The sequence below is a fragment of the Rattus rattus genome, chromosome 1 (assembly GCF_011064425.1).
Source record: "Rattus rattus isolate New Zealand chromosome 1, Rrattus_CSIRO_v1, whole genome shotgun sequence".
NCBI classification, from domain to species: domain Eukaryota; kingdom Metazoa; phylum Chordata; class Mammalia; order Rodentia; family Muridae; genus Rattus; species Rattus rattus.
Window position 1 is genome coordinate 197,139,467 of NC_046154.1, and position 25,110 is coordinate 197,164,576.

At 41.6% G+C, this 25,110-nt stretch overlaps 1 protein-coding gene across 1 annotated transcript in view; it reads right to left on the reverse strand.

Annotated features, from left to right (window-relative positions):
* Nucleotides 1-15,881: 15,881 nt before the first annotated feature.
* Cand1 (cullin associated and neddylation dissociated 1) overlaps nucleotides 15,882-25,110 on the reverse strand; it is a 41,610-nt gene continuing 32,381 nt past the window's right edge. Inside the window, exons 11-15 of the mRNA XM_032912957.1 lie at nucleotides 25,013-25,108; nucleotides 24,064-24,233; nucleotides 23,820-23,984; nucleotides 22,465-22,572; nucleotides 15,882-19,946 (exon numbers count right to left, since the gene is read on the reverse strand). Of these exons, the coding sequence (XP_032768848.1) occupies nucleotides 19,722-19,946; nucleotides 22,465-22,572; nucleotides 23,820-23,984; nucleotides 24,064-24,233; nucleotides 25,013-25,108 (764 nt within the window). The 3' untranslated portion in view covers nucleotides 15,882-19,721. The remainder of the gene's footprint in view (nucleotides 19,947-22,464; nucleotides 22,573-23,819; nucleotides 23,985-24,063; nucleotides 24,234-25,012; nucleotides 25,109-25,110) is intronic.

A 25,110-nucleotide genomic window follows, 5' to 3' on the forward strand; every position in this document is an offset into this window, starting at 1 on the left:
TTGCTTGTCCTGGCTTCATGAAGTTGTTAATTCGAAGACAATATGGACTACTAACTCCAAGTCCTAAGCAGCAAGCATCGTGATCGTTAGTCCTACGTAGAGCTCGCATGCGCCAGACCACGGTCTGAACTTGCATGCGCCAGACGACGGTCTGAACTCGCATGCGCCAGACGACGGCCTGAACTCGTTGCGTATGTTAACTCATTTGAGCCTTGCTAAACTAAATATGGAACAATCTCTCACTTTGTGATTACTGTACTTATTTATAAAATATAGGTGACACCAGAAGACATCTGCTTCCTCTTCTCACCACTATAAGCTTAACTAACAATGTCTGTGCTCAAAACTCTTCTAGCAATGAAACAGCCAAAAATAAAGGGAAAAAAAAAATCTTAGCTCCCAAACACTAAAAATAAAAGCTTGAAAAATTAACTCTGATTCTCTACTCTGTACGATAGAAAAGTCATCTAAAGAAATGTTGCACAAGAGAGTTATTCCGAAAGTTTTTGGTTGGTTGGTTGGTTGGTTTTGTCTCTTATGGTTTCTGTGAGTAGTCCTGGCTGTCCTGGAACTCACTCTCTAGAGCAGGTTGACCTTGAACTCATGGAGAAACACCGACCTCTGCCTGCCAGGTGCTGGGATTAAAGGTGTGCACCACGCCCACGCCCTAGACATACAGAAAATTTTAAAGTAGTGAATGAATGTGAATGAGGACAAAGGTCAACCTAAGAAAGAGTGGGTCAGGAGTTCTCTGTTGTCTTGCACTTGAGGTGCCATCTACATACGGGCAATCCAATCTTCACCAAAGATCCAGAACCCGACCGTTTCTCAGCATATCTCAACTGTTTAGGTCGGGGACCCAACGCCTCTCATTAGTACCATCTCCGCGGGCTCATTGTACCAGTCACTTTCCTGTTGCCGTGATGCTCTGACAAAATTCAGATGCCAGGCAAAGCTAGGCCCACAGTTCCAGAGGGATCAGTTCCGTCACGGAGAAGACAGGGAAGGAAGAGGGTGGGGCCAGACCAAGGGCAACCCTAAGCTCCACATCACTCTTCGTCTCCAAACTGCCCATCCTTTTCTCTCTGCTGCACGCGCTCCTTTTCATTGTAAAACTAAGAGCAGCCAGTAACAATTATTCTACAGGCTTCATGATATACCATCTCGAGACTTTTCTTTGACAAAGAAATTAGTCCATTATTTTTTAATTCAGCCTTACACGAATTCTCAAGACATGGGCAGAATGCAGTCAGATCTTTAGCAACAGCTTCACAAAACATGGCCCCAAGCCTAGACCCTGTAGAGTCCTTACTTTCCTCTGAAACCTCATGGGTTGGGTCTCTGCCCTCCCCATTTCTTTCACTTCTAAGCTTGCACAAGAATGAGCCCTTAAGCTGTGTTCAGGGCACTCAATGGCTTTTCCAAGACTTCATAAAATATCCCAAAGTCTATCAGGGAAACAATGATTCTCAGCACCAAGTTTCATACAAGTGACTGTTCTGTCACTGTGATGAAACACATTGTCAAAAGCCAAGTTTGCAACAGAAGTGTTTCCTTTGGCTTATAGTTCTGGAGAGAAAGACTCCGTCGTGGTGGAGAAGACATGGGAACATGAGCAGGAAGCTGGCGGATCATATTTCATCAGCACACAAGAAACAAAGGGAGAACAGGAAGTAAAACCAGGTTACCAATACTCAGAGCCCGCTCCAGGGACTTCTTCCAGCAAGGCTTCACCTCCTAAAGGTTTCATGACTATCACCACCACCAAGGACCAAGCACCACCAGCCAAGGACCAAGTGTTCCAATACATGATCTATAGGGGACATCCCTCATTCACACCAATGCACTCCTAATAAACTGAAGAAATAAGTTTCATAGATTTGAGAAACAAAGCTGTCAAACAAGGTCCTGGGAATATAGAAACAAGGTTTTGGTGGTCAGAGTGACCAGGCTTACTTGAGACCAGCCAAAACAAACAAAGCCGTTCTCAGAAAAAGACCCCCCGAACCCCCCCATGATAAATTCTGAGAAAAACGACTAGACGAGGGGCCATATTAAAGGACTGCAGTGTTAGGAAGGTTGAGGACCACTGCTCTGGGAAGATGGGTTCAAGTCTAAGTACTTGACTCGAAAGTATGAGGACCCAAGACTGAGTGAGTTACAGGATAACCAGAGCTGTTATGAAGAGAGACGCTGTCTCGAAACAAGCAACCCGGCATAGCCACATGGAAAATTAACTCAAATGCTGTGGAAAGGCAGAAAGAAATGGCCATGCAGAGCTCACTGTCAGCCTGTCTTGCCTAATTGAGAAACTCTAGTTCAGTAAGAGACCCTGTCTCAATAGAAGTTGGAGAGGGGGAATAAAAACCACCTGATGTCAACCTTCAGCCTCCAAACACTTCCGTGCACCCACACATGTATGGATGAACATGTGCTACCTGCCAGGCACATATGAAACAAAAAGTAAAACAGCATCTGATTCTTCCTCTGCTTTAGTTTTCTTAGCACTTATTTCTCAGGACATAAGTGATAATTCATCATCACTCCCCTTGCCCGGGCAGGAATATAAATTCCTTGTGTTATCGGTGTTGTTTAGTCAGGTCCTGTGTCCCCACTCTGTACAAGTGCCAGGGTCAGAGAAGGACTCAAGGCATTTTGTGAATGAAACAAATTATTTTAAACCGTTCGTCATGTCTCTATCTAAAGTTTTTTTCAGCTTTAATTATTTTCAGTATCTCTGTCCTTGCTCATAGAAAGTATGAAACCAATATTCATAAATCTAAGAGACCCGCCCATGAACCCCCAAAACAAACTGAAAGGAGAGTAACTCCCAAAGGAGGTAGTGGTGGACAGATTTTTCCCTACAATGTCAACACCTTCCCAACAGGGGTCAAAAACCCAGGCAGCACCAGTTCAGAGTTTCCTGACCAGAGAATGCAATGACAGCTCTGAACTCATAATTAATCTCACAAGGCCGGCAGGGCAATTAGGCCTAGGTTTGCAACCAGCTATTAACATATTTTAATTCTCTCATTCAGAAGAAATGAAATGGGTTTTGACTGTTTCTAAGGCATTCAAAATTAACCATTTTTTAACACTCTTCTTCCATGTCTGAAACATCAGCAGGAGATGTGACTGAGGAATATGCCCACAATAGAACTGAGGGGCCAGAGAGATGGGCCAGGAGGTGCAGCCAGGAAGGACAAAACTTCTCAGTACCAGGCTCTCTTCTGAGATTTTCCCCCTCCAATTTTGAAATCTGATTGCTTTCTAGGACTGAAAATAAACAAGGATATGGAGTTCAGGGTTTCGTTCTAACCATGAGATCATTGTCATTCATTGTTATTTGCATATTAAAGAAAACAAACAAAGAGGGTTGTGTTGGAGGGGAAAGTTAGGAACCATCAAGTTAGGGAGGAAAGAGAGAAATAAAGAGAGAGCAAGACACAGACACAAGTAGTCTCAGAACACAAGCTACTCCAGCAACTAGGTCTTTTTGACAAATCTAAGTCAATGTGGCTGTATAAAGTTGTGGAAATATAATTAGGTTTTTATTTTTTATTACCAAATAGCATGCAAAAAAAAGAATAGTCCTTTGCTACATCGGTGAATCTAAACTGGACTATAGGAGCCCTATGTATCCTTTGAGCTGTTTTGTTTCAAGTTTCTTGTAGTACATACTACTAGTATTAATTTATTGGTTAGTCTGCTAAAATTCTGTAAGCTTATAAAGACATCCCAATTCTGTCTCACCAAACATTTGAAGGGAGTTTGGAAATGTGGCTATAGAATGTGTTTAGAACCTTGAGAAATGAAGTACCTATCCAAATGTGAACTGGGGATTACCAATGCCATGCAAACGGGAGAAGAAGGGGCCATCTTGTAATGCAGAAACCCTTTACTAATGGTGTTCCTTCCGGTACTCCTTACCTATGTCTCTTGGGTAGAATGCTGTCTTCTGCAGAGTAGAGGAAGGTCCACAGCAGCATAGCCTTGATTCAGAGATCTTCAGTCCATTCTCATGGTTGTCACACTGAAAACAGAATATTTCACTATTAAAGAACACTGATTGACAATAATTACAATATCACTGTAACCACAAAGGTTAAAAAAAAAAAGCACGATAGAATATGTATCCCCAGTCTGCCAGTCATAAGAAAATGTACACTTTACTGAGAGCAATGCAGGTCAGAGCACAAACTACTAAAGATGTGGCTCGCCTACAGGGTGTCTCTTTCTTCCCTCTCACCTCTGGTGAGGCAGCCGGGGCAGGCTGAGTGCTGGTATCTCAGCCACTGTCGTACGGCTGTGAAGAGACACCACAACCAAAGCAACTCTTACAAAGAAATACATTTAATTGGGAGATTGCTCGCTGTTTCAGAGACTTAATCTATCATCATCATGGCGGGGTACATGGCAGCGTGCATGGCGCTGAGCAGTGACTGAGACTTTTACATCCTGATCCACAGGCAGAAAGGCAAAGAAACAGACCTCAAAGACAAATTTCCTCTAACATGGACAAACCTCCCCAACAAGGCCACACCAACCTCCCAATCCTTGAAAGAAATTCAACAGCTATGGACCAAGTATACAAATATATGAACCTAAGGGGGCCGTTCTCATTCAGAACACTGCAACTGAGAGGTACAGTAACAATAGTAACAAGAAGTGACAGGGAGACCAAGGCTATGTAACACTCATCTGTCTTTCACCTCAGGGATAATGGTGGTGCTGAAGCTTAATGGTTTGTACTTCTACTGAGAACATTTCAACATGGTCAAAATTCCCAAAAAAGATAGAAAAGAGCATTTGATTCACAAATCACTTACTAAAAAGAACTCTTTTAAATGTAAAAGCTAAATGTTTTCCTTGAGGTGGGGGTGTTTTGTCTGCACCTCTCAGTATAAACAAAATTCCTTGCAATGTTTCTTGAAATAATATGTCAGGACCAGTTTTGTATTGACTAACACATCAAAGACAACCTCAGATGCATCAAAACACAGACTTCTTTCACTAATTTGACCAAGAGTGAGCTCAAATTTGAACTCTTCACTTTTCTCCCTGTACCTTCCGTCTGTCTATGGTGATTGTTGGCTTATTTTTGGTCTGTTATGTCTGCCTTCCTGAATGTTGTCTGATACCTCACTGTCCCTGTGTCTGCCTGCTTCTAATGTGAGGTTTAAGTTGGAACTCTACCGGGACCCCTTGAATGGAACTCACAGAGGTGGTGATCAATGCAAAAACAAGAGGAGTTTTATTGTTTCAGCATGCTGGGGTCACCCCACTTCGAGAGGAAGATGACTCTGAGCAGACTCTAACAGGAAGTTATATACCTTCAATAAGAGAAGATTTCAAACAATAAGGGCAGAATTCAAACAATAGTAACTAGGCAGGGTACTATTGATGGAGCAAATCGACCTTCAAACTGACTCATGTTCAGTGAACCGTCCGGGACTTTCCAAGGGGGTCAGTCAGTTGGGAGTCACAGGTGGCTTCGTCTGACTGTTGGCTTGTAGTTCTTCCAGGAACTAAACTAGCTTTACCCTTCCCGGAAGAGAGGGAGCGGTCTTTGTGCTTGGAGGTTTGTGGTGGAATTTTCCCACTGGCCTTCCATTGACCCCAATTCTGCCTCTTTCACTAACAGAGGGTTTTGCTCTGTATTTATTGAGCAATATAGAAAACATGACATGGGAATGGAATGAGAAATACTTCACAGAGCTTTACAGAGCAAGAAGTCGTTTAATGACCTTAAGTGACCCCGAAGCACTCATAAAAGCAAACAGTCTTACAAACAGATACTATCAAGCTTTATCTTCAGGTTATTGCCAACATTTATTGCAGATATTTGTTGTATAAGGCTGTTTTCTAACCTATTGGCTGCTTCAGCAAATGGTTGCCACCGCGTAAGTGCTGGGTAAATTGTGTCAACTTGGCACAAGCTAGAGTTATCTGGTAGGAGGGAACCTTTGAGAAAGTGTCTGCATAAGATCCAGATGTAGAACATTTTTCAAATTAGTGATTGATGAGAGAGCCCCTTGTGAGTGGTGCTCCCTACCCCTAAGCTGTTGCTTCTGGTTTCTATAAGAAAGCAGGCTGAGCAAGCCAGTAAGCAGCACCCCTCCATGGCCTCTTCATCAGCTCCTGCCTTCGGGATTCTGGCCTGTAGGAGTTACTGTCCTGACTTCTTCCAATGTTGGACTGTGATCTGGAAGTATAAGCTGAATACCTTTCTTCCCTAACTTGCTTTTGGTCATCATGGTGTTTTCATCACAGCAACAGAAATCTTAACTAGTATGCACACACACACACACACACACACACACACACACACACACACACCCTTTTGGGTCAAGGCCCTGGAAGAGAAAAACTTTTGTAGTGGCTTAGGTTTTAAAGGCTGATTGCATGGGAAATTCAAAGCACAGTAAGGCTGGTTCTTGCATTGTTTTCCTAAAGGCTAGTTAAACTTAGCCTGCATACACAGGAAGATAGCAGGCTACGTCTCCATGATCTCAAGGTGTATGGTTATCTTGGCTGTGAGCTCTAACAATGATTCAATCTTTTGGAGATCAGGAGATATTTTCATAAAATTGTATCATTGCACAAATCTACATCATGGTCATCTACTGAGTATTACTAGAGTAGTTTTGGAGAATGAAGCACATGAATTACTATTAATGTTCTTTAAGCTACATTGATACATTTTCAGCAAGAGGCCTGATACAACCAAGCTGGTATGAAAAGGTATCTTCGGATAAGTGTACCTATGTTTAAACTATTTTTGATATGATATACTAGAGAGTCAGGAGGGATGTCCTGAGAACTAGAGGGAACTTTGGAGACAAGCACAGAAGAGAGACTTGCTTTTTCTCAGATATCCTTTCCAAAAGTTTACTTTTTGATACTCCTATGAAGTGATTACTGATTCAAAAGAATAGTGAGTTCTCAAATAAAAAGTTTCCCACGTAGAAGCAATAGCCTCAAGCAGAGCTGGCACAATGATCATGTCTATGTCTAAGAATCACACACGACACTGCCATCTGTAATTATCTATAGATATGGAAGTTATTTGTTTGTGTTGTCACCCATCCACTCAACATTTATGGAGTATATTACCGTGTATGTCTAATACATTAATGCTACAAGAAGTCAGTACATAAAACTCTCTACCCACTTGGAGGTTTGGTGTTCTATATGTAAATGGCCTGTAAATCTCTAAAGGACAAACATAAATTCAAGGTCAACCTGTGACTCCGTTAATCCTCCCCTTGGAGGTCAAACATCTTTGAGGAAATCAGCCAGGCAATCTGAAAGCCTGAGGGAAAAATGCCTTTCTGTGCTATTTTGAGGGAAGTATGTTCACAAGGAAGCTCTGAACCCTTATCACCTCTAAAGCTCTAGATAAAACTGGACTCTCCCAGTAACTCTCCTCCCGACCAACTCTTCCCTGGAAGCACACCACACTTCTGCAAAGTTGATCTTCTCTCTCAGATAAAGGAACCCAGAGAGTCTGCTTGTCTCTCTCCAGTGATTTTTTCATCTCTTCCTTTTGCTTTACTGGAAAAGTCAGTTTACTTCTGTAGGGAAGACACAAAGAACTTATAATCATAGCTAATACTGGTGCGTTCTAAGGTGGTGGAGATTGTTATGTAATAAATAGGGCAGCAGTAATAATGTTGTAAGACTCTGAGGTAGTCTTAGCTCAGGAGCACAACCCACAGAACACAGCTTGACTAAAGATTGATGCAATGGCAAGAGGTTTATTGATCCACATGCGTGGGGTCGCTCATCCTCGCAGGGAGAGTCAATCTTGAACTCAAAAAGCACACATCTTTTATCCTTTACAGAGGGCAGACCTCAGCAACAGGGCTTATTTTGATTGTGGCACACAGGACAAAGGATCTTGTCAAGCATTGGTTGGCCTGTTCAAGGAGCTGTTCTTGGCTTAGTTGGTCACTTCCTCATCCAGCCCTGCACCTGGCCTTGGAAAATTCCTGGGAAAGGGCTAAGTTAGCAAGTCCCTTAGAGGGGGAAGGAACTGGGTGGTTGGGCAGAGTCAGGATGACATCTTGTGGTTTTTCTCAGAATTTACCACAGGGATGGGTAGGGAGTTTTTCTGAGAACAGTTATTTTCGTTTTGGCTTATCTTAGCCTGGTCATTCTGACTCAACATCTCGACCACCAAAACTTTGTCATATCATTAGGCAACCTGACCACCAGATGTTGGTTTCTCAGAAAGGTCACAAGTTTCTCATATCACTAGGCATCCTGACGTCAGATGTATTTCTCAAAACCTTCTTTTTATAGCTTTGTTTTTCACATCTATGAAACTTTATTTCTTCAATAAGAGCCCAAAAGGAAAGGACTAGTTTGAGAAAAAACATCTAAGATAGAAGGAATGATCAAGGTGGCTGTGTGGCTGAGACAGAGCTCTAATGGAGGACAGTGTTCCAGGCAGAGGAGCAGTGCAAATGTCTTGAGGTGGGAGTGCACCTGGCACCACTGGGTAAAAACCTGAAGACTAGGAGAGATGCAACCAAGTGAATAGTGGCTGAGGTAGCTTAAGTCAGAAAGGTAGTGGACATCTAGATCCTGGAGGGACTTGTAAACTATAAGAAAGGGTCTGCTGTTCTGAGTAAAATTGAGGGCTGTAGGCTGTAGAGTGGTATAACCAGATTCACATGTTAAATGTCCACACTACTTCCTCCGCTGAGACTCGATGTGAGGGCTAAACTTACGTTTTAAGATTAAACCACTGTGCTTAAGAGATCTATCAAAGAAAAACTGTCTCTAACCCACAAGCTCCACTTGCTCAAAGACAGATAAACCTGTAAGTCCCACTTGCCCAAGGACAGGTAACTTCCTGGAATGCTGGGGGCTATTGTTCATGTAAAATAATAAGCCATGTTTTTGCTTCTGTAAGCATGGTTGGTTGTCCCAACTGCACAGGATGTGTTTGGTCACACATAGGTAGCAGGAACATAGGCAAGAAGCTATATGCTTGCCTCTGATTGGACAAAGATTGGAAGTATGTTGCCTTGTGGCTTTTGCCTTTGTAAGCATTGGACTAACATAGTTCAAGTCCATTCTCTAGAAGTCCTGGGTATGGACCTGGCCACTGACCATTGTCCTGGCCAGTATTTCATAAAGCTTGCTTCAAATTTAGCTCAAAAATTGTGGCATATGGCTACAGAGATGGCCCAGTGGTTAGGAGCGCTGACTGCTCTTCTAGAGGTCATGAATTCAAATCCCAGCAACTACATGGTGGCTCACAACCATCTGTCATGGGATCCAGTGCCCTCTTCTGGTGTGTCTGAAGACAGCTACAGTGTACTTAAAAAAATTTTTGGCAGTGGTTTTTTTTTTTTTTTAATTTTTAAATACTTATTTAATGGAGACATTATTTTTGGAGTCGTAGGTATACAGGCAATATGTAAACTATTAGAAGATGACTGGCCCACAAAGGGAGTAAGTATGAATCCCAAAGAAAAACTGTCCTGGGATTTACACACCAACAGGACAATATGAGGAACAACAAGGACCAGAATGCTGATTAGTGATCTTTTCTGACCCGAGCGATGTCCATGAATGTATTCTCTTTTTTGATAATTCATTGAGCCGTAACACATACTTTGTCCTATGTATGTTATTCTCTAACAAAGCTTTAGCCCTCCTTTCTATTCCTTTGCTTTTTCTTTTCCTCATGATTCTCTCTGGAATCAGAGAGAAACCACCCCCCTCAAAAAATTTTAACAGTTTCGTTTTTCTTCAATTCTGACTGACTCTTCTTCCAAAAACATGGCTAGCTTCAGAACCAAGGCACTGTAATTTTTTTTTTAAATTTAAACTTGAAAAAAATTTTTCTATCTATGGTGTTTTATTTGCATATATCTATATCCAACATGTGTGCCTCATGCCCATGGAAGCCAATAGAGGGCACCAGATATGCATGTGAGCCATCATGTGCGTGCTGGGAATTAAACCCAGATCCTCTGGAAAAACAGCAATTACTCTAATCCATTGACCCTTCTCTCTAGGTACAATAATAAAAATAATTATTAAATATGAATAATAAAAGATTATCTGAGACCTTACTATTTAATGTGGCATGGGATTCAATCTCATTCTTACTAATGGTGGACAAGGAGTGCTGCTTCTCAGTCTTTGTTCAGGCTCACTTTTTCAGTCTTCCAAAGAGCTAAGGGGCCTTTCCTCAGCTTGTAAGGCTAGTCAGACATCTCATTCAGAGTCTTAATCATTGTGTGGAAGCAAAGATCTACCTATTGGCTGTGGGCAACTACATGTGATGGTTAAATGTGGTTGCCAACTGATTAGATCTGCAATCAACTAAGAGGTCAACACACCTCTGAGGATTTTCCTAATTAGGTTAACTGAAACAGGAGGCCATAAGTGTGGGCAGCACTTCCCACATGGGAAGTACTTTGCTATACCCTGACCTGGGGGAGGCTTTGCCAGTTCCCGTGTTTCTGATGTAAGGGGGTCCTTGTGACATTAGTACACACTCATTGGGGACTTCCCACTGGCCCAGTGTAGTTCCATCAGGGCCTCTGAGAAAGTCTTGGATTGGTCTGGCTTCCCACAGCCCAGATATAAGGAGGTCCAAGGGAAAAGCTTTTGCTCTTTGCCTGTTCTATTTCTAGTCTTGTTGGCAAGTTCATCTGTTTCCGCCACTGCTACGCTCCTTTGCTGACATTAGAAATGAGATTCTTCAGTTTTGTAACATAGACCAAAGACTAGCGCCTCTTCAGGACTCTTCCTGGCCTTCAGCAGCACATCGAGAATACTGAGGAGTTCAGCCTCATGGACTGAGCAGCTCCTGGGTTCTCAGCCTCTCTTCCAGTGTGAAGAAAACCAGTGTTAGACTACCCAGACTGTATCATATAAGCAAATCCAAAATACTTTTCATATATATTCCCTCCCCTGGGTCTGTTCCTCCAGAACAGATTAAGAAAGCAACACACGGACTGAAAAGATGGCTCAGAGGAGGACCTAGTTAGTTCCCAGCACCCACACGAAGGCTCACAACCATCCTTAACTCCAGTTCCAGGGGAATCCAATGCACTCTTCCAGCTCTGGGGCACCAGGCACACATGTTACACATACATGCAGATAAAATACATAGACAAATAAAACAAAACTAAATTACTTAAACCAAGAGAATGGAGATCTCTGAGAAACCAAAGTAGGTAGAAATCTATCAGTCAATCAAAATCAAAGTAGATAGTCTACCAAAGTAGTCAATCACAATCAACAGCATTAGGAATGAGTTTAAAAACAGCACAAAAACCTGACCAAAGAACATGACTGGATGCCACATTTCTGCAGCAGAAAGTCATTGACTTTGGTATTACATGAACGAGCTTTATGATAGGTTAGGGAAGGAGACATCTTGATCATAGGGTTTCTGCCTATCTTTCAATTTCTTTAGTCTCCTTATGGTAGATTAGGTTGTGGGTAGCAGAACCGATATTGCAGATCCAGACCCATTAGCTCTCAAGCAAGAACCAGTGCAGAACACCCATCACTGGAAACTCAGTATTTTTATTAGGTACAGCACAGGAGACAGGAGGGGGCTAGTAAGAATTGGTGGGAAGACTCTATTGGGGAACAGTCTCAGGTTAATCATTCGGAAGGATGAAGCTACAGTTGTAGTTTGTGTATACTGTCAACATGTGCTCACATAGGAGAGGAAGGCTTTGCCCATACCCTGACTCTGACCTCAAGGAGGCTTTGCCAGTTTCCATGGTGCTGGAGGCCTTTGTCATTAACACACACTCATTCCGGACTTCAATGGCTCCTTATACACTCTCGGGGCTTCCCACAACGAAGGAAATAAAGACTGTAATCTCATTAGTGATATGAGGCTACTGGTTTCAGCTGAGTATGGAGAGGAAGGGCAAAGTAGTAACACACTTAAAGGAAGCATCTGTAACCCCTGCGAGAGTACAAATAACTGATTTGCAACACCAGGAAGAAGTCAGGCAGGACCAAGACGAAATTGACTGCAGGCCTCTGAGTTTTCGAGGATCTGGGGCAATGGTTGAACATGACCAACAGAACAGTGCATTAGTTACATCTCTGTAGATATAAACACCACAGCAAACGTCCAGAGGACCATCCTGCTAAGTGGGGGCAGCATGGCAGCAGGCAGGTATGATGGCTGGAGCAGGAAGTTGAAAGCTTACATCTCCAACCACAGCAGGAAGCACAGAGCAAACTGAAAGCAGCTCGGGGTTTTTAATTTTCAAAGCCTTCCCCAACTGGCATACTTTGCCCCGTAAGGCCAAACCTTCTAAACTTCCCCCACACAGCACCAACTGGGACCAAGTCTTCAAATGACTAAGCCAAAAGGGCCATTCTCACTTAGATTACCACAAGGAAAGTCTTGGAGTTTAAGTAAGTTCGAATAACCAGATGGAAATGTCCAATATAGCTTGCAGAGGTTGAAGTGGATAGTTTCAGTTAGAGGTCTCTGAGACCTACAGTACAACATGACTGTAGTTTCAAAATTGCTAATGCAGAATTTCCACAAAACAGTGTTGGTATTCTAAGCTCCACCCCCACAGCTACCTGGCAGTAGCCAGGTATGCTCTGCCCCACAGTTGCCTAGCAACAGCCAGCTGTGCCTGACTATAAAGGGGGCTACTTGCCCCCTCTGCTCCCTCTTACTTCTCTGTTCTTGCCCCCTTCCCCCTCCCCACCACGTGCCTATGGCTGACCTCCTCCTTCTTTCATTAAACCTCTCCACGTGGAACCATGTCGTCTGGGTGTGTTCTGTCCAGGCACCAGCCGAGATTTAAACCCTAACAATGTTGGAGGTAATGCAGTGTTAGTAGCTTTAATCACTCTGTGTGTGTGTGTGTGTGTGTGTGTGTGTGTGTGTGTGTGTGTATACACACAGTGATTTATATTATATATCACTATATATATTAATATTACAGAGGGCTGGGTACCTATTAAAAAATCTTTCAATCACCCTGCTAATCAGCACATACTTTGCCTCATCTTCCCCTGCCTTTATCTCTCCATCAGTATACATGTGTATATATGTGTTATGTATATATACTGTTATGTATATATACTGTGACCATAAATAAGTCATTCTAATTTGTCAATTTATGATATTTACAAAATCAGGACAAAAGAAAAAAGGTAAAGACTAAAAGCAGACTCATGGGTATGGGATGTAAAATGAAGGTACTCAAGCATGTTAGAAAACATCTAAACATTGCTTTGTTTACTTAAAAAAAGCACACTTGAAACACTGGCATTTGACGTAGGTAATCGATTTCCACACCTCTCACTGCTACTTCTTTAAAAAAACGAAGCTGGTAAAGGTAGCTTGGAAGGTGAGGTGGTTTAGGCTATGGTGATGGTAAAGGGAGGTGGGAGATGTGGTAAAGTGGGAGCTGACTAGCAGCAGGGTTATGGAAAAGGATTTGTAATAAGCATCTGGCACTCTAGTGGAGTGTACATGTCTAGCCCTTCTCCCAGCTCAACTGCGAGCTGTTCTCACTAACCCTCTGAATTAGTTGTTGGATGCCAGCATCATTTGCTCACCTACCAAAAAAAAATATGTGGTCAGATGTGGTGTGATTTTAAGTGGAGAATCTGATGGGATTCACTTCTCATTGGCCTCTACTGCAGTACCCAGCATGTCTCAAAATGGTATTTTGGTTAACCTGGGCCCCAAGTGGGAGGGGAATAGATCTCCCCCGCCCCATCCTGCACCCCAAACTGTATTGGTTCAATTAACCACTCCCCGTAGTACTCCAGCAACATCACTAACAACTCCTAGCATTCTTTCTAGTCTCCAAATGACAGCTCTTTAAATGCAAACCTGCCCCCTGACTGACTAGCTTTGCAGCCTTTTTCTAGTTAGCTAGGGTCCCTGCAGTCAAATTCAAGGTCTCCATCACCCAGACATCCCAGACTCACCATTCCATTCAGCAACACAGGCTCCTGAGCTTGCCATGCAGAGGTGCCTTCATGCTTTTGCCAGTAGCATGTATTTCTCTCATGTTTGCCCTGATCCTTAGACTATAGCCTCTATGCCCTAAACCAAACTTTCCCCCACTTCCCCACTTACTAATATCTATATGTGGCTGAGCGGTTCACCTGATGATCCCTAACAGCAATAGCAGGAGGATTTTCTTTTGGAAGTTTTCTTTAATGTTGTCATCTTATGTGTTGACTGTATGTATGAATGCATGTGTGCATGTACATACATATGTACATGTGCACCACATGCTGGAACTCTCCAGTTCCCTTTTGACTCTCAATATGTACATGTAGGCTGTGTGAGAGTCATGGCAACACCCACCTTAGGAGTGGTGCTTATCTGAGATTCTTGGTTTTTATTTTTTAGAGATCTGATGTTGGCATAAGTGTAGATTTTATTTTTTAAATTAATTTTATGGGAGAGGAGTGTCCATGCACACAAGCCATGATGGTATTCATGTGATCAGAAGAAACTTGCAGATCCCAAGGACCAAACTCAGGTCCAAGCAGTCCTGGGAGGCTGGGAGGCACAGAAGCAAGTATCTTTATCTCACATGCTATCTGGAAGCTCTAAATGTAGAGTTTTAAGCGCAGAAAACCACTATGCAAGAAAGTGTTCAAAGTTACCAAGGCTAGTTCACCGTTCTGTAGTCAAAATCCTGGCAAATTAACTTCAATACCCCACTAATGTGCAAACAGCAGTTATCATAGCTGCTTACGATATTTCTTCTAAGCACACAGAGTTTCAAAAAGTATTTCCTCAACAGTCTTGTTTCAAAGACAGTCTGTCAGTTCTGACATTTTGCCACCACTGTCAGTCTTCAAAATTCCAACAGGGTGTCAAGATTTACCTTAAACCATTTTGTCTCTGATCCTGAGCTAATTTTAGAAAAATAGCAAAAAACGTGCTATAGTCAACCTGACTTGAATAGGTGTTGTCAAGTATGTTTTGGGAGCATAAAAAAGGTCACCATTTGGCATAAAGTTCCCCATACTGCTGGGAAACAAGTCATTACTTCAAGAAAGCAAGTTAATGGACTTAATATGTGTGTTTTGAAAATCTGTCTTGGGCTGGAGAGATGGCTCAGTGGTTAAGAGCACTGAATTCAAATCCCAGCAACCACATGGTGGCTCACAACCATCTGTAGTAAGATCTGATGCCCTCTTCTGGTGTCAGAAGACAGTTACAGTGTACTTATAATAAATAAATCTTTTTTTAAAAAATCCATCTCTTTGGACTTTATTTAAAGAACCCAACTGCATCAGAACCTTTTGGTCACTGCTCCTGAACTTACATGCTGCAGACTGCTTTCAACTGCTTCAGACCCCACATACTAGTGGCCTTTGTAATCACATTTCTACAAGATATACTGCTTTATAGTCAGAAGAAGGATTATGGCAAGATTATAGCACCGAAGACCAATTTAAAACATTGGAGGCCATAATGCATATAAAGGCTTCTCACTAAGTCACGCTAATTAATCAGCACAATTAGTTGATTATAAACAGCAGTTATATATTAAGATGAAAACTGACACACTAGAAAAACTCTTAGCTAATAAACATGAAATCTGTTTACCATCCTCACAGAAATCCCTATTTAGCTGCGGCTGGATATAGTGGCTAGCCGTGAGAAAATTCTCTTTCAAAGAGTGAATCTCAGTGGAAGCAGGGCAGTCTCCCCTCACCTGGGGCACTGACGGAGGCCCCAGGAAGTAGAGGTCAAGATGCCGTCATCTTACAATACACTCACTCAATTACAAACTCTAACAGTCAACATCCAAAGCCCTCATCTAAAGGAACATGTTTGCTTACTGCGGTATAAACTCTGAAGGAAAACATGGATTTTATTTCTAGAATAAGGAACCAGGAGTTTATTTCCACGTCTCTTAGGAAAGCCTCGCTTGGTTACACATGGCAATGATTGCAAGCAGATACACGTCTTAACACCAGAGTACAGTACACACATTGAGCTGCCCTCGTCTAACAAGCAGTTGCAGTTTGTTTAAATGTGAAAATCTATGAAACGAGCAAAGCAACTTTCCAGAGTATAGCTTATCACAGAATAGTAACACATGGGCCGCTACTGTATCATACAGAGTACAACTCTATAGCTTTTCATCCCCGTGTGAGCATTTCCAAATCACTCAATGAGCACCAAGCACGGACAAGTGACTAAAAAGGCTAGTCCCAACCTCCCCGAAACCCTCGGCGGTAAGGGTAAAGAATTTTGTTTCAAGTAAGTTTTCTCCTCGTCTCTCTCTTCTGAAGACCTGAGCAAAACCAACATTCTAAACCACCCCAAGATCTGATACTAGAATTTAAAGGCCCGACGGCTTCAACCCAGAACCTTAACCTACTAGATAAAATCTCTCCGAATCTGACTCACTGATGTTGTTAAGTCCGACAGTACAATCACGTAGTACCTCTTTGATATTTTCAAAGTTGGTTTTAAAAATGCCCTAAGAAAACCAAATCCTTTTTGGGAGATGTTCTAAGCAAGCTTTCCAACATATAAAGAACAAAACCATGTTACTAAAAACATGGTGCAGGTCCTCACGAAACATTTACTGCTACTACCAGGAAACCAAGCTACTCTTGGTTTGTGTTCCTGGTGATAACTGGTGAGCTTTGGACAGCTGCTGGCACATGTCCACTGTGTTCCGTTTTATAATCAAATGTCAGTTTTCCACTCGACAGAGATTAAAGACAATAGCTTAAAAGTGAAAATGAAATTTCAAGTAGAAGCTACAATTGAATGCTACTTGTTGAAACTTTTAACTTTCACATCCAAGTATCAAAAACTTAACTTTGACGACTTATATTCACACATGCACACAAACACACCATTTGGGAAAGGGTCTTGTTATGCAGTTCAAGCTGGCCTTGAACTCATGATCTCCTGCCCCAGCTTCTTGGGCAGTAGCACTGGACCTTACTGTGGGCAGAAAGTATTGCTCCAATTAGAAAGCATTACTATACACTTCACTTCGTCATGTGCCTAGTGTGGCTCTGAAGGCATAGGAACAAGGAAATTAAATTCTTCAGCAGCTGAGGATTCTCTATACTTCAACATTCTGAACTTCAATCATGGCTTCACGTTTGAGGCTGAGCTAGATACAAAAATATCAAAACATCCCATAGAATTGTTTATTTCCCTATGTTATTGTTTACCCAAGGAATGTGAAGACTAAAAAGGACTCATTTGGTTGTTTAATTATGATTAAATTATGTAAATATACAAACATTTAACAAAGCCATCATATTCCAATCTTTTAAGAATCCTAACTGCTAGCAGTTGAGCAGCTTTTAGATATCACTAATAAAATATACAATTTAAAATAGTCGCATTCAATCCTACTAACTTTATAAATAACTTCTTAGGTTAGACTTATTCCTGCCTAAGTTTATAATAAGACAGCCTAAACCCAAAACTCAACACATATTAAGCTTTTTAAAAACTCCATATAGTTCTAAAGTAACCTCAATGTATTCCCAAGAACCGCCACCATCTATCGGCTCACTCGCTCACACCACTGACTTTACGACGCTCCTGGGTGGAGAACTGCCAGGCAGAAGCTCTACCTTTCTAGTGTGTGTGGTGGTCTGCTGCTCCCAGTCCAGATCTGGACCACATCAGCACAGCATCAGTGTGACTCGGCACTGAGGCCTTGAGCACTCTTCCCCCTGATGGCCTGTGTATAGAGGTGTCTAATTCCTTGTGTATAGATGGCCTGTGTATAGAGGTGTCTAATTCCTTGGCTCTGTATGTATAGGTAATGTGATACTTTACCATTAAAGCACTATTTTCTCCATTCAAGAATTTAGTGATATAGGAAAATGAGTGGACTTGCGAGACTCAGAAAAACAAAACATAACCTGTCTTGAATTCAAAACAAACCACGGGTATAGGGGGGACTGATGAAAGTTTATGGGTTTAGCTCTAGGTAATTAACTTAAGACAGTCATGAAACACATTATCAAAATCCTTTCAGGCCCAGAGCTTGTACTGTACCCCACTGTGAGACCACATCACAACCCCGGATTGAGCTTTATCCACAACACCTACACCATAGTAACGCAAAGTGCACAATGTACTAAAATAAATTCCTATTAGTTTTATGCAAACTATGGTATAAAATTATCACCTGCCATACATATTTTGCCATGGCACCAACTTCATATAATAAGCCAATGTATAATCAAAGTCCTTACCAGCACCAATCAATGTCCTCGGCACCACTGGACACTCACCGTCAAGCTGTTCATCTAAGAGCCAGTCTGTTCTGACCTGAACAGTTGTGCATTCCACCTTACCACACCCAAGTCTGTGAGCCGGACAAGTGTTTAAATGCAGTTTTACATCTAACGGTGCAGGTTAAGCCGAGCACTTACTTGAAACTGATCACTCAATTTAATACCTGCCTCCCTCCACACATGTACACCACATGTGCACAGAACTACGTGCTCTGACTTCAGAACAGCTCTTCCTGTTGGCAAAACACCACAGACATGAAGGGGCCTAGTGTGAAGCGAGCTCACAGAATGTTGGATGGAACTTCGACTATAATGGAAACACCTGCAAAAGCTTTGCTAACCCAGCAAACACTCAACACTTACCAAAGACAACAGGGAAGTTAGCTCGCCAAGAGATGGGCTGGGGAGGTGGGGGTGTAACTCAAAGAAAGCTTTAGCTAACAAAACGAATGATGGACAACTTCAGAAATTCCCTAAAAACAGAACCTGAAAGTGCAGGTGAGGTTTTGTCCTTCAGTAACAAATGCAGACAGATTCCCAACAGGAATAAAACAGTCTGGGGCTTTGAGACCTGCTAGATGGAAACACGAACTCAAAATGTGGAACTAAGGAAAACCAAATACTTAAATGTGTAAGATAATTTATAATAGTAAAAAGTTGCAAATTGCTGTGACTTGATTTGCCGAAAACATCTGTAAATCCACACTGGCAGTTAGACGACCAGTTCCCACATTAACTCCTCTCTCAGCAGGTAACCGTTTGTGTGCAGAAGTATCTGAAACATCGCACTACTGCTTATTTTATGGTGTATTGTGCAGAATCTGTACATGCTGTTACAGACAATACATATTTGTAAACCTGGTCATGCAAAATCAGTGTGTACAAGGGGATATTGTTAAGCCTTATAAAGTGGTACTTTATTATCTTTGTGACGATGCCAATCTCTCCGAAATATAGCATATCTTAAATGGATACTCTTTATCTGCCAGTTAAAATCATTTTATGTCACTGAAAGAAGAGGTTATACAAGGAAAGAAACATGGTCTTTGTGTTGCAGAATTGATTTTAAATGAGAGAATTTACAAAACCAAGAAATCCATGGTCATAAAGTTTTAACATTTTAATCCTACACATTACAGGGCAAACAGATACTGGACCCTATTTCCACATTCCATAAATCCAAACTTTAGTTCCCATTTCAAACGTTGCCCTAACCACTAAAACCATCAGTGGTCTTACAACCTCTGGATTATGGAAATACAGATTTCTGAAGTAAAAGCTACAAAAACAACAATGGAAGAAAGCTGAACAAACTTCCCATGAATGAAAATAAAAGTGGAACATCCTGAAGCTCTAGACACTTCTCTCCCGTGTCTATGGTCAACTTGTCGGTTCAGTGCACTGTGCGGTCAAATGTAATGGTCCTCATGTGGAACACACGTCTAACTAGTGTCCATTGATTCCAAGTTAGTGGACGAAGAATCTTTCTGGATACTTTCAAAGATGGCTGCCAGCTCCGGGTTGGAGCTGATCTGTGACTGGAACTCACTCATGAGAGGGCTCTTCTCTGCCTCTGGAATGGTGAGCAGTGCAGCTACTGCCCTCATGGCCGAGCGCTTTAACTCGTCCTGCTTTTCAAACTCCTGCTTTACAGAGTTCGCCTTCACCTGCAAGACAGAGCAGACTCAGGTCACATGCAGTAACAGAGCAAAGTGCATACAGATAGAAAGAAATCCCTAGTAGTGTAAAGGCATGGCCCCCAGATCCTGAAGGCACACTACACTTCAAGTACAGGCCATAAAGCAAACCTCAAGACACTAGCTGTCTGCTAAGAAAAAACTATTTCACACAGGCCTATTATAAAGACTGACAATCCAGGCCTACTTAGTTGAAACAAGTTGGCCCTACCAAGAAACCAAGTACTCAACTCTATCTTCTCTGAACACCGAATGCTATTCCCATGCTCACCTTATTTATATAATTACATAGAATCTAAACTTGTTTTATTTTCAAGGTTCAAAGTCCCCATCTCCCAAAATTCATTTCAACCATTTCCCTCATTGAGTCAGCAGAATCCTCCCAGAAAGAATGAAGGCTTCATCTTACCCACATTATGACAGATGTCATTTACTTTTTATTTTCATGTCTTCTGTTTTTTTATTCTGGAGATTTGTTTGTTTGGCCTCAATTCATACTTGGGAGGAAAATATGTGTTTATCTGAGTGTGGCTTATTTTACTCACCACAATCATCCAGGTCTACTCTTGGCACTTGTTTTAATAGCTAAATCTCATCTGTATGCATGCTTATGTGTCTATGCATACAGGTGTGCAGTAAACATGGTCACATGGATTTCCACTGTAGAAGCAGAGTGTGTAGTCGTGACAGTTCATGATACTTTGTTTCTGAAAATCAGCCAGATCAACTTCCAAAGTGGTTGGACTTATTTACATCCCTATCAATAGTGTCACATTTCCCTTTCCTGGCATTTTACTAGCACATTCTTGTTTGTTTTGTTTTCTGAGACTGGGAGATGACAATCTTAAGGCAGCTGTGGTTTCCTGATGATGCTCTTTATTACTTATTGTCATCTGTACAACTTCCCTTAAAAATTGTCTGCTTCATTAATTCATTTATATACCAAAGGTGAGAACCTACCCCAAATATCCAAAAATTTTAGAAAAACAGTAACAAGCAAAACCGAAACGGCAGAAAGTAAAAATAATAAAGGTCAGAGCTGAAATCAGTGAAACAGAAATCAAAATGACACCAGACAATGAAAGGTTTGGTCTGCTGAAAGGTAGTAAGACTAACGACAAACTACTTTCTTTCCAAGAGAAAGGGAGGAGAAAAGCTAATCAGATTTGAGATGGAATGAATATTATGATAGCAATAAAATCCAAAAAGGTCATTAAGCAATACTATAAATATATACTCAAGGGGTTGGGGATTTAGCTCAGTGGTAGAGCGCTTGCCTAGCAAGCGCAAGGCCCTGGGTTCGGTCCCCAGCTCCGAAAAAAAGAAAAAAGAAAATATATATATATATATATATACTCAAAACAAATAGACAATTATAAGAACTAAATAAATTCTACAGATATCTGTAAAACTGAACTAAGAATGTAAAGAATCATGGTGGTTAGTTTTTTGGTCAGCCTGCTACAAGCTGGAGCCCTGTAAGGACCTCAACTGAGCACTGCAGGTGAGCCCGTGGGCGTGGGCGTACTTTCCTAACTGATGATTAGCGTAGAAGGGCCCAGCCCACTATAGGTGGTGCTATCCCTGGGCAGGCGTACTAGAGTATCTAAGAAAGTCAGTAAGCGGCATTCTTCCACGGCCTTTCCATCGGCTCCCGCCTTGAGAGGTCCTGTCCTAAATTCCCTTCACGATGGTCTGTAAGCAGTAACATGAAATAAACCCTCCCCCCACTACCCCCTACCCCCCAGTTGCTTTTGGTCATGCTCTTTAGCACAGCTATAGAAAGTAAACTAAAACAGGATGGGATTGAAGCAGTAAGAATTTCCCAACAAAGACAACCCAAGACTTTAAGATGCACTTCTGAATGGTACCAGACCTTTGGATAAACACCAATGTCTCTCAAAGCACCAGAAAGGGAAGATACTAACATAATTAAGTCTGAAATGTCAGAGAAAAGAATAAGCTAGTGGAGTTCATAAAGTACCAGACGAAGGAAGTTTTCATCTTTTCTTGTCTGTTGCTTGTTTGTTTAGTTGGTTTTTTGGTTTTGTTTTGTTTTTTCCAGGACAGAGAAACCTGTCTCTCACTCTGTAGAGCAGGAGGACTGTGAACTCAGAGATTACTTGCCTCTGCCTCAAGAGCCTGGGATTAAGGGTGAGTGCCACTATTGTTCCCCTTTTTCCTTATTTATATTTAAATTAATTTAATGAAACAAAACACATCCCATTTGGTAGACACGGTGGCATGTCCCTAATCTCAGCATTTGGGAGGCTGAGACAAGCAAGGGGAGAACTCAAAGTCAGCCTATTTAAAGAGCAAGATTCTGCCATCACCACACCCCTATAAAATGTGCATATTAATTAAAATTTTTAAAAATTCAGTCATAGATATTTTAACATTTTATCTAAAATAACAAGAGTCCATTTTCACACCCTGTAATTCTTATGCCAAATGTAGCCTAAATTGATGTCTAGCAACAAATAATTACCTTAGTTGTACACGTAGCTCGTAGTGGCTCAACAAGCCGGTCCAACCTCTGTAGTACTGCACTTGGACAAAGGGTAGATAGTCTCACCAACATTAAAAATGTTAGCATCTATTAGGAATAGAAAAACACACACTGTTTTCTAATGACAAAGAAACCTCGCATGCTGACACGCTTCTCTTGAATGGTAAAACGATCAGTGTGCCTGCTGAGAGCACCACCTTCATTTAATCTGCCACTCAGAATCTGACTCACTGCAAACCTGAGGTGAATGCTAAGGAAACTTCAGCTTCCATATGGGGCCTATCATACATAACTAGGAACTGTTTCTTCCTCAGGTCTGACTGCACATCACAAACACCCGAGTGGGAAGCATTTAAAATAACCCATTCCGTGGTCCCATTCATTAGAGAATGTCATTTCACCCTCGGGGAGAAGGCAGGAAACTCACAATTTCTGAAAAAGCTAATGAGCAAATCTCACTAAAACTTAACAAAATTAGAAATGTGAACCAGAAGGAAAACTTTACAGAGATTTCTTTCTTCCCAGACTTTGGGAGGGCATATGATTATCATTATTCAAATTCATACAAAACCCAAAACCTGTTTTAAGACATTCTCTCCCCTTGGCCTCTAACTGTGTAGAGCTGCACCGCCAGGCCCCAGGCCCCATTAAAGAGTAGCATGAAAGGATGGAGCTCATTTACTTCTCAAGTCTCTCACTTATTGACATATTTGCAACAACAGAAACGATTCAATAGAACAAACAGGAAAAACAAGGCACAGAAGCCAACCACACGCTCTAAACCTAAGAGGCAACATGACTCTCTCTGTTCCAAGGCCTCTGCAGCGTGCAGGGTATCTGAGGGGGAGGGCCAGGTCAGCCTCCAACATAACTCCTGCTATTACCACAGCTTGTCTTGTATTGAAGTAAAAAGGTAAACAAAGGTTAACACTCAGCCTAGGCTGAAATACAGCCCAAGAAATCTCAAGACACTGAAGGGAAAGTAAGAAAACTGGTGGCTAGCTACTCATCAAGATAGGTCTGTAAGGTCACAGATCTGCACTTTCAGCATTAAAATATGTCTGATTCTGAGCCAAAAACTATGGGTAGACATTATTAAGAAGGCTGAAAATGAGTTTCTTAAACATTTGGGGTCCACTTCCCTTCCTTCTTAGGTAAAAACAGGGTTTGACTTTCTCTTATTAAATTGTCTTCTACTGCTTCTGCACATAGAGTTTGTAAGACATTGGTAAATGTATTAATTTCTTACTTACATAGCTAAGTAAATTGCAAGCATAAAAGTTGTTTCATCAAAGTCTACTAAGTCATTGTACAGACATTCACAAACATCCTACCTTAATATCATAATGGTCCTTCAAACCATCTTCCACATGATTTAGAAATTCAAAGATATCCAGTCTGTCAAGACAGCTGTCTAGAAGTGTGTACATACACTCAAAAGCTGCCTTTCTAATGTCCAGGCCGTCATCAACCGTGTGCTTAAACGGGCCCATCTCTACCTGTAAACAAGAAGGGATATGCAAGCGTGTGGCGATGCAAAGGTGGGTGCAGGGGAGTGATGCGATCTAGTGCACTCACCTCTCTTATAAGTTCCTTCCTAACTTTTGTCTCATTGTAAAGATGTGGAAGAACAGAATCCAGAAGGTCCCGTATCAGTGACGGCTTGTTATGGGCTGCAGAATTGAATGTGACCAAGGCCACTCTTCTTACGTTCAAATCTGGGTCTTCCAACGTTTTTAGAAAATCACCTTAAAAATTGTAAGAGAAACAACCCACTCATGCCATGCTTAAAGCTCAATTCACCAAGTGTTTTCTCTAAACTGACTTATTATTGTGGGTATCGCTGCTATTTCAAGAAAATAAAAATGGAGGTCAAAGAAAAGCCAGACACAAGATTAAATGAGCCAAAAACTATTTCAACAGCATGGAAATGAACTACTGGTGTCGAACGTGTGCACTCTTCACTGATAGTCACTCTAAGCAGCAATAATGCAGAGAACAGACAGGCAGGACCTGACAACGCTCTGTAAGCGCATGGGAGTGTGACGAGGAAACCACAACCCAACAAGACAAGCATTAAAAACTGAGATTCAAGTAAAACTCATTTATACTGGGAGAAAGGTTCTGACTAGTCAGAGTTTAGCATCCATTTGCTTGATTAAGACATTACCAAATGTAGGTGACCAGGAAGGAGGGTGGGACAGTGAGTGGGATATAAAGTGATTTAAAAAATGACCAAATATGATTATCAACTACACTGACTGTTGGGATATGCTGACATATTTACATACTTCAGTGATGAACAAAATCTGGTAGTACTTGCTGATAAAGAGAGCCTATATAAATATAATTTGCTCAACTTAGAAAACCATACATTATACATACCTTTATAATAAAAGAATTATCTCGTGTATGTGTTACTTCCCCAGTTACAAAAATGTTCAGTGACAGCCTTGGTTGTCACGTGATAAAGCTCTGCATGTTTCCAGAGTAGCTAGGCAGTAAGCGTCTGTAAGCGGCCACTCACCTATGCAGTTCTTGAGCAGTGGATCAATGGGCTGAGGGTGGTCAGAAATAGTGAACTTCACAGCTGTAACCACTGAGCTTCTGGCATAGGATGACCCT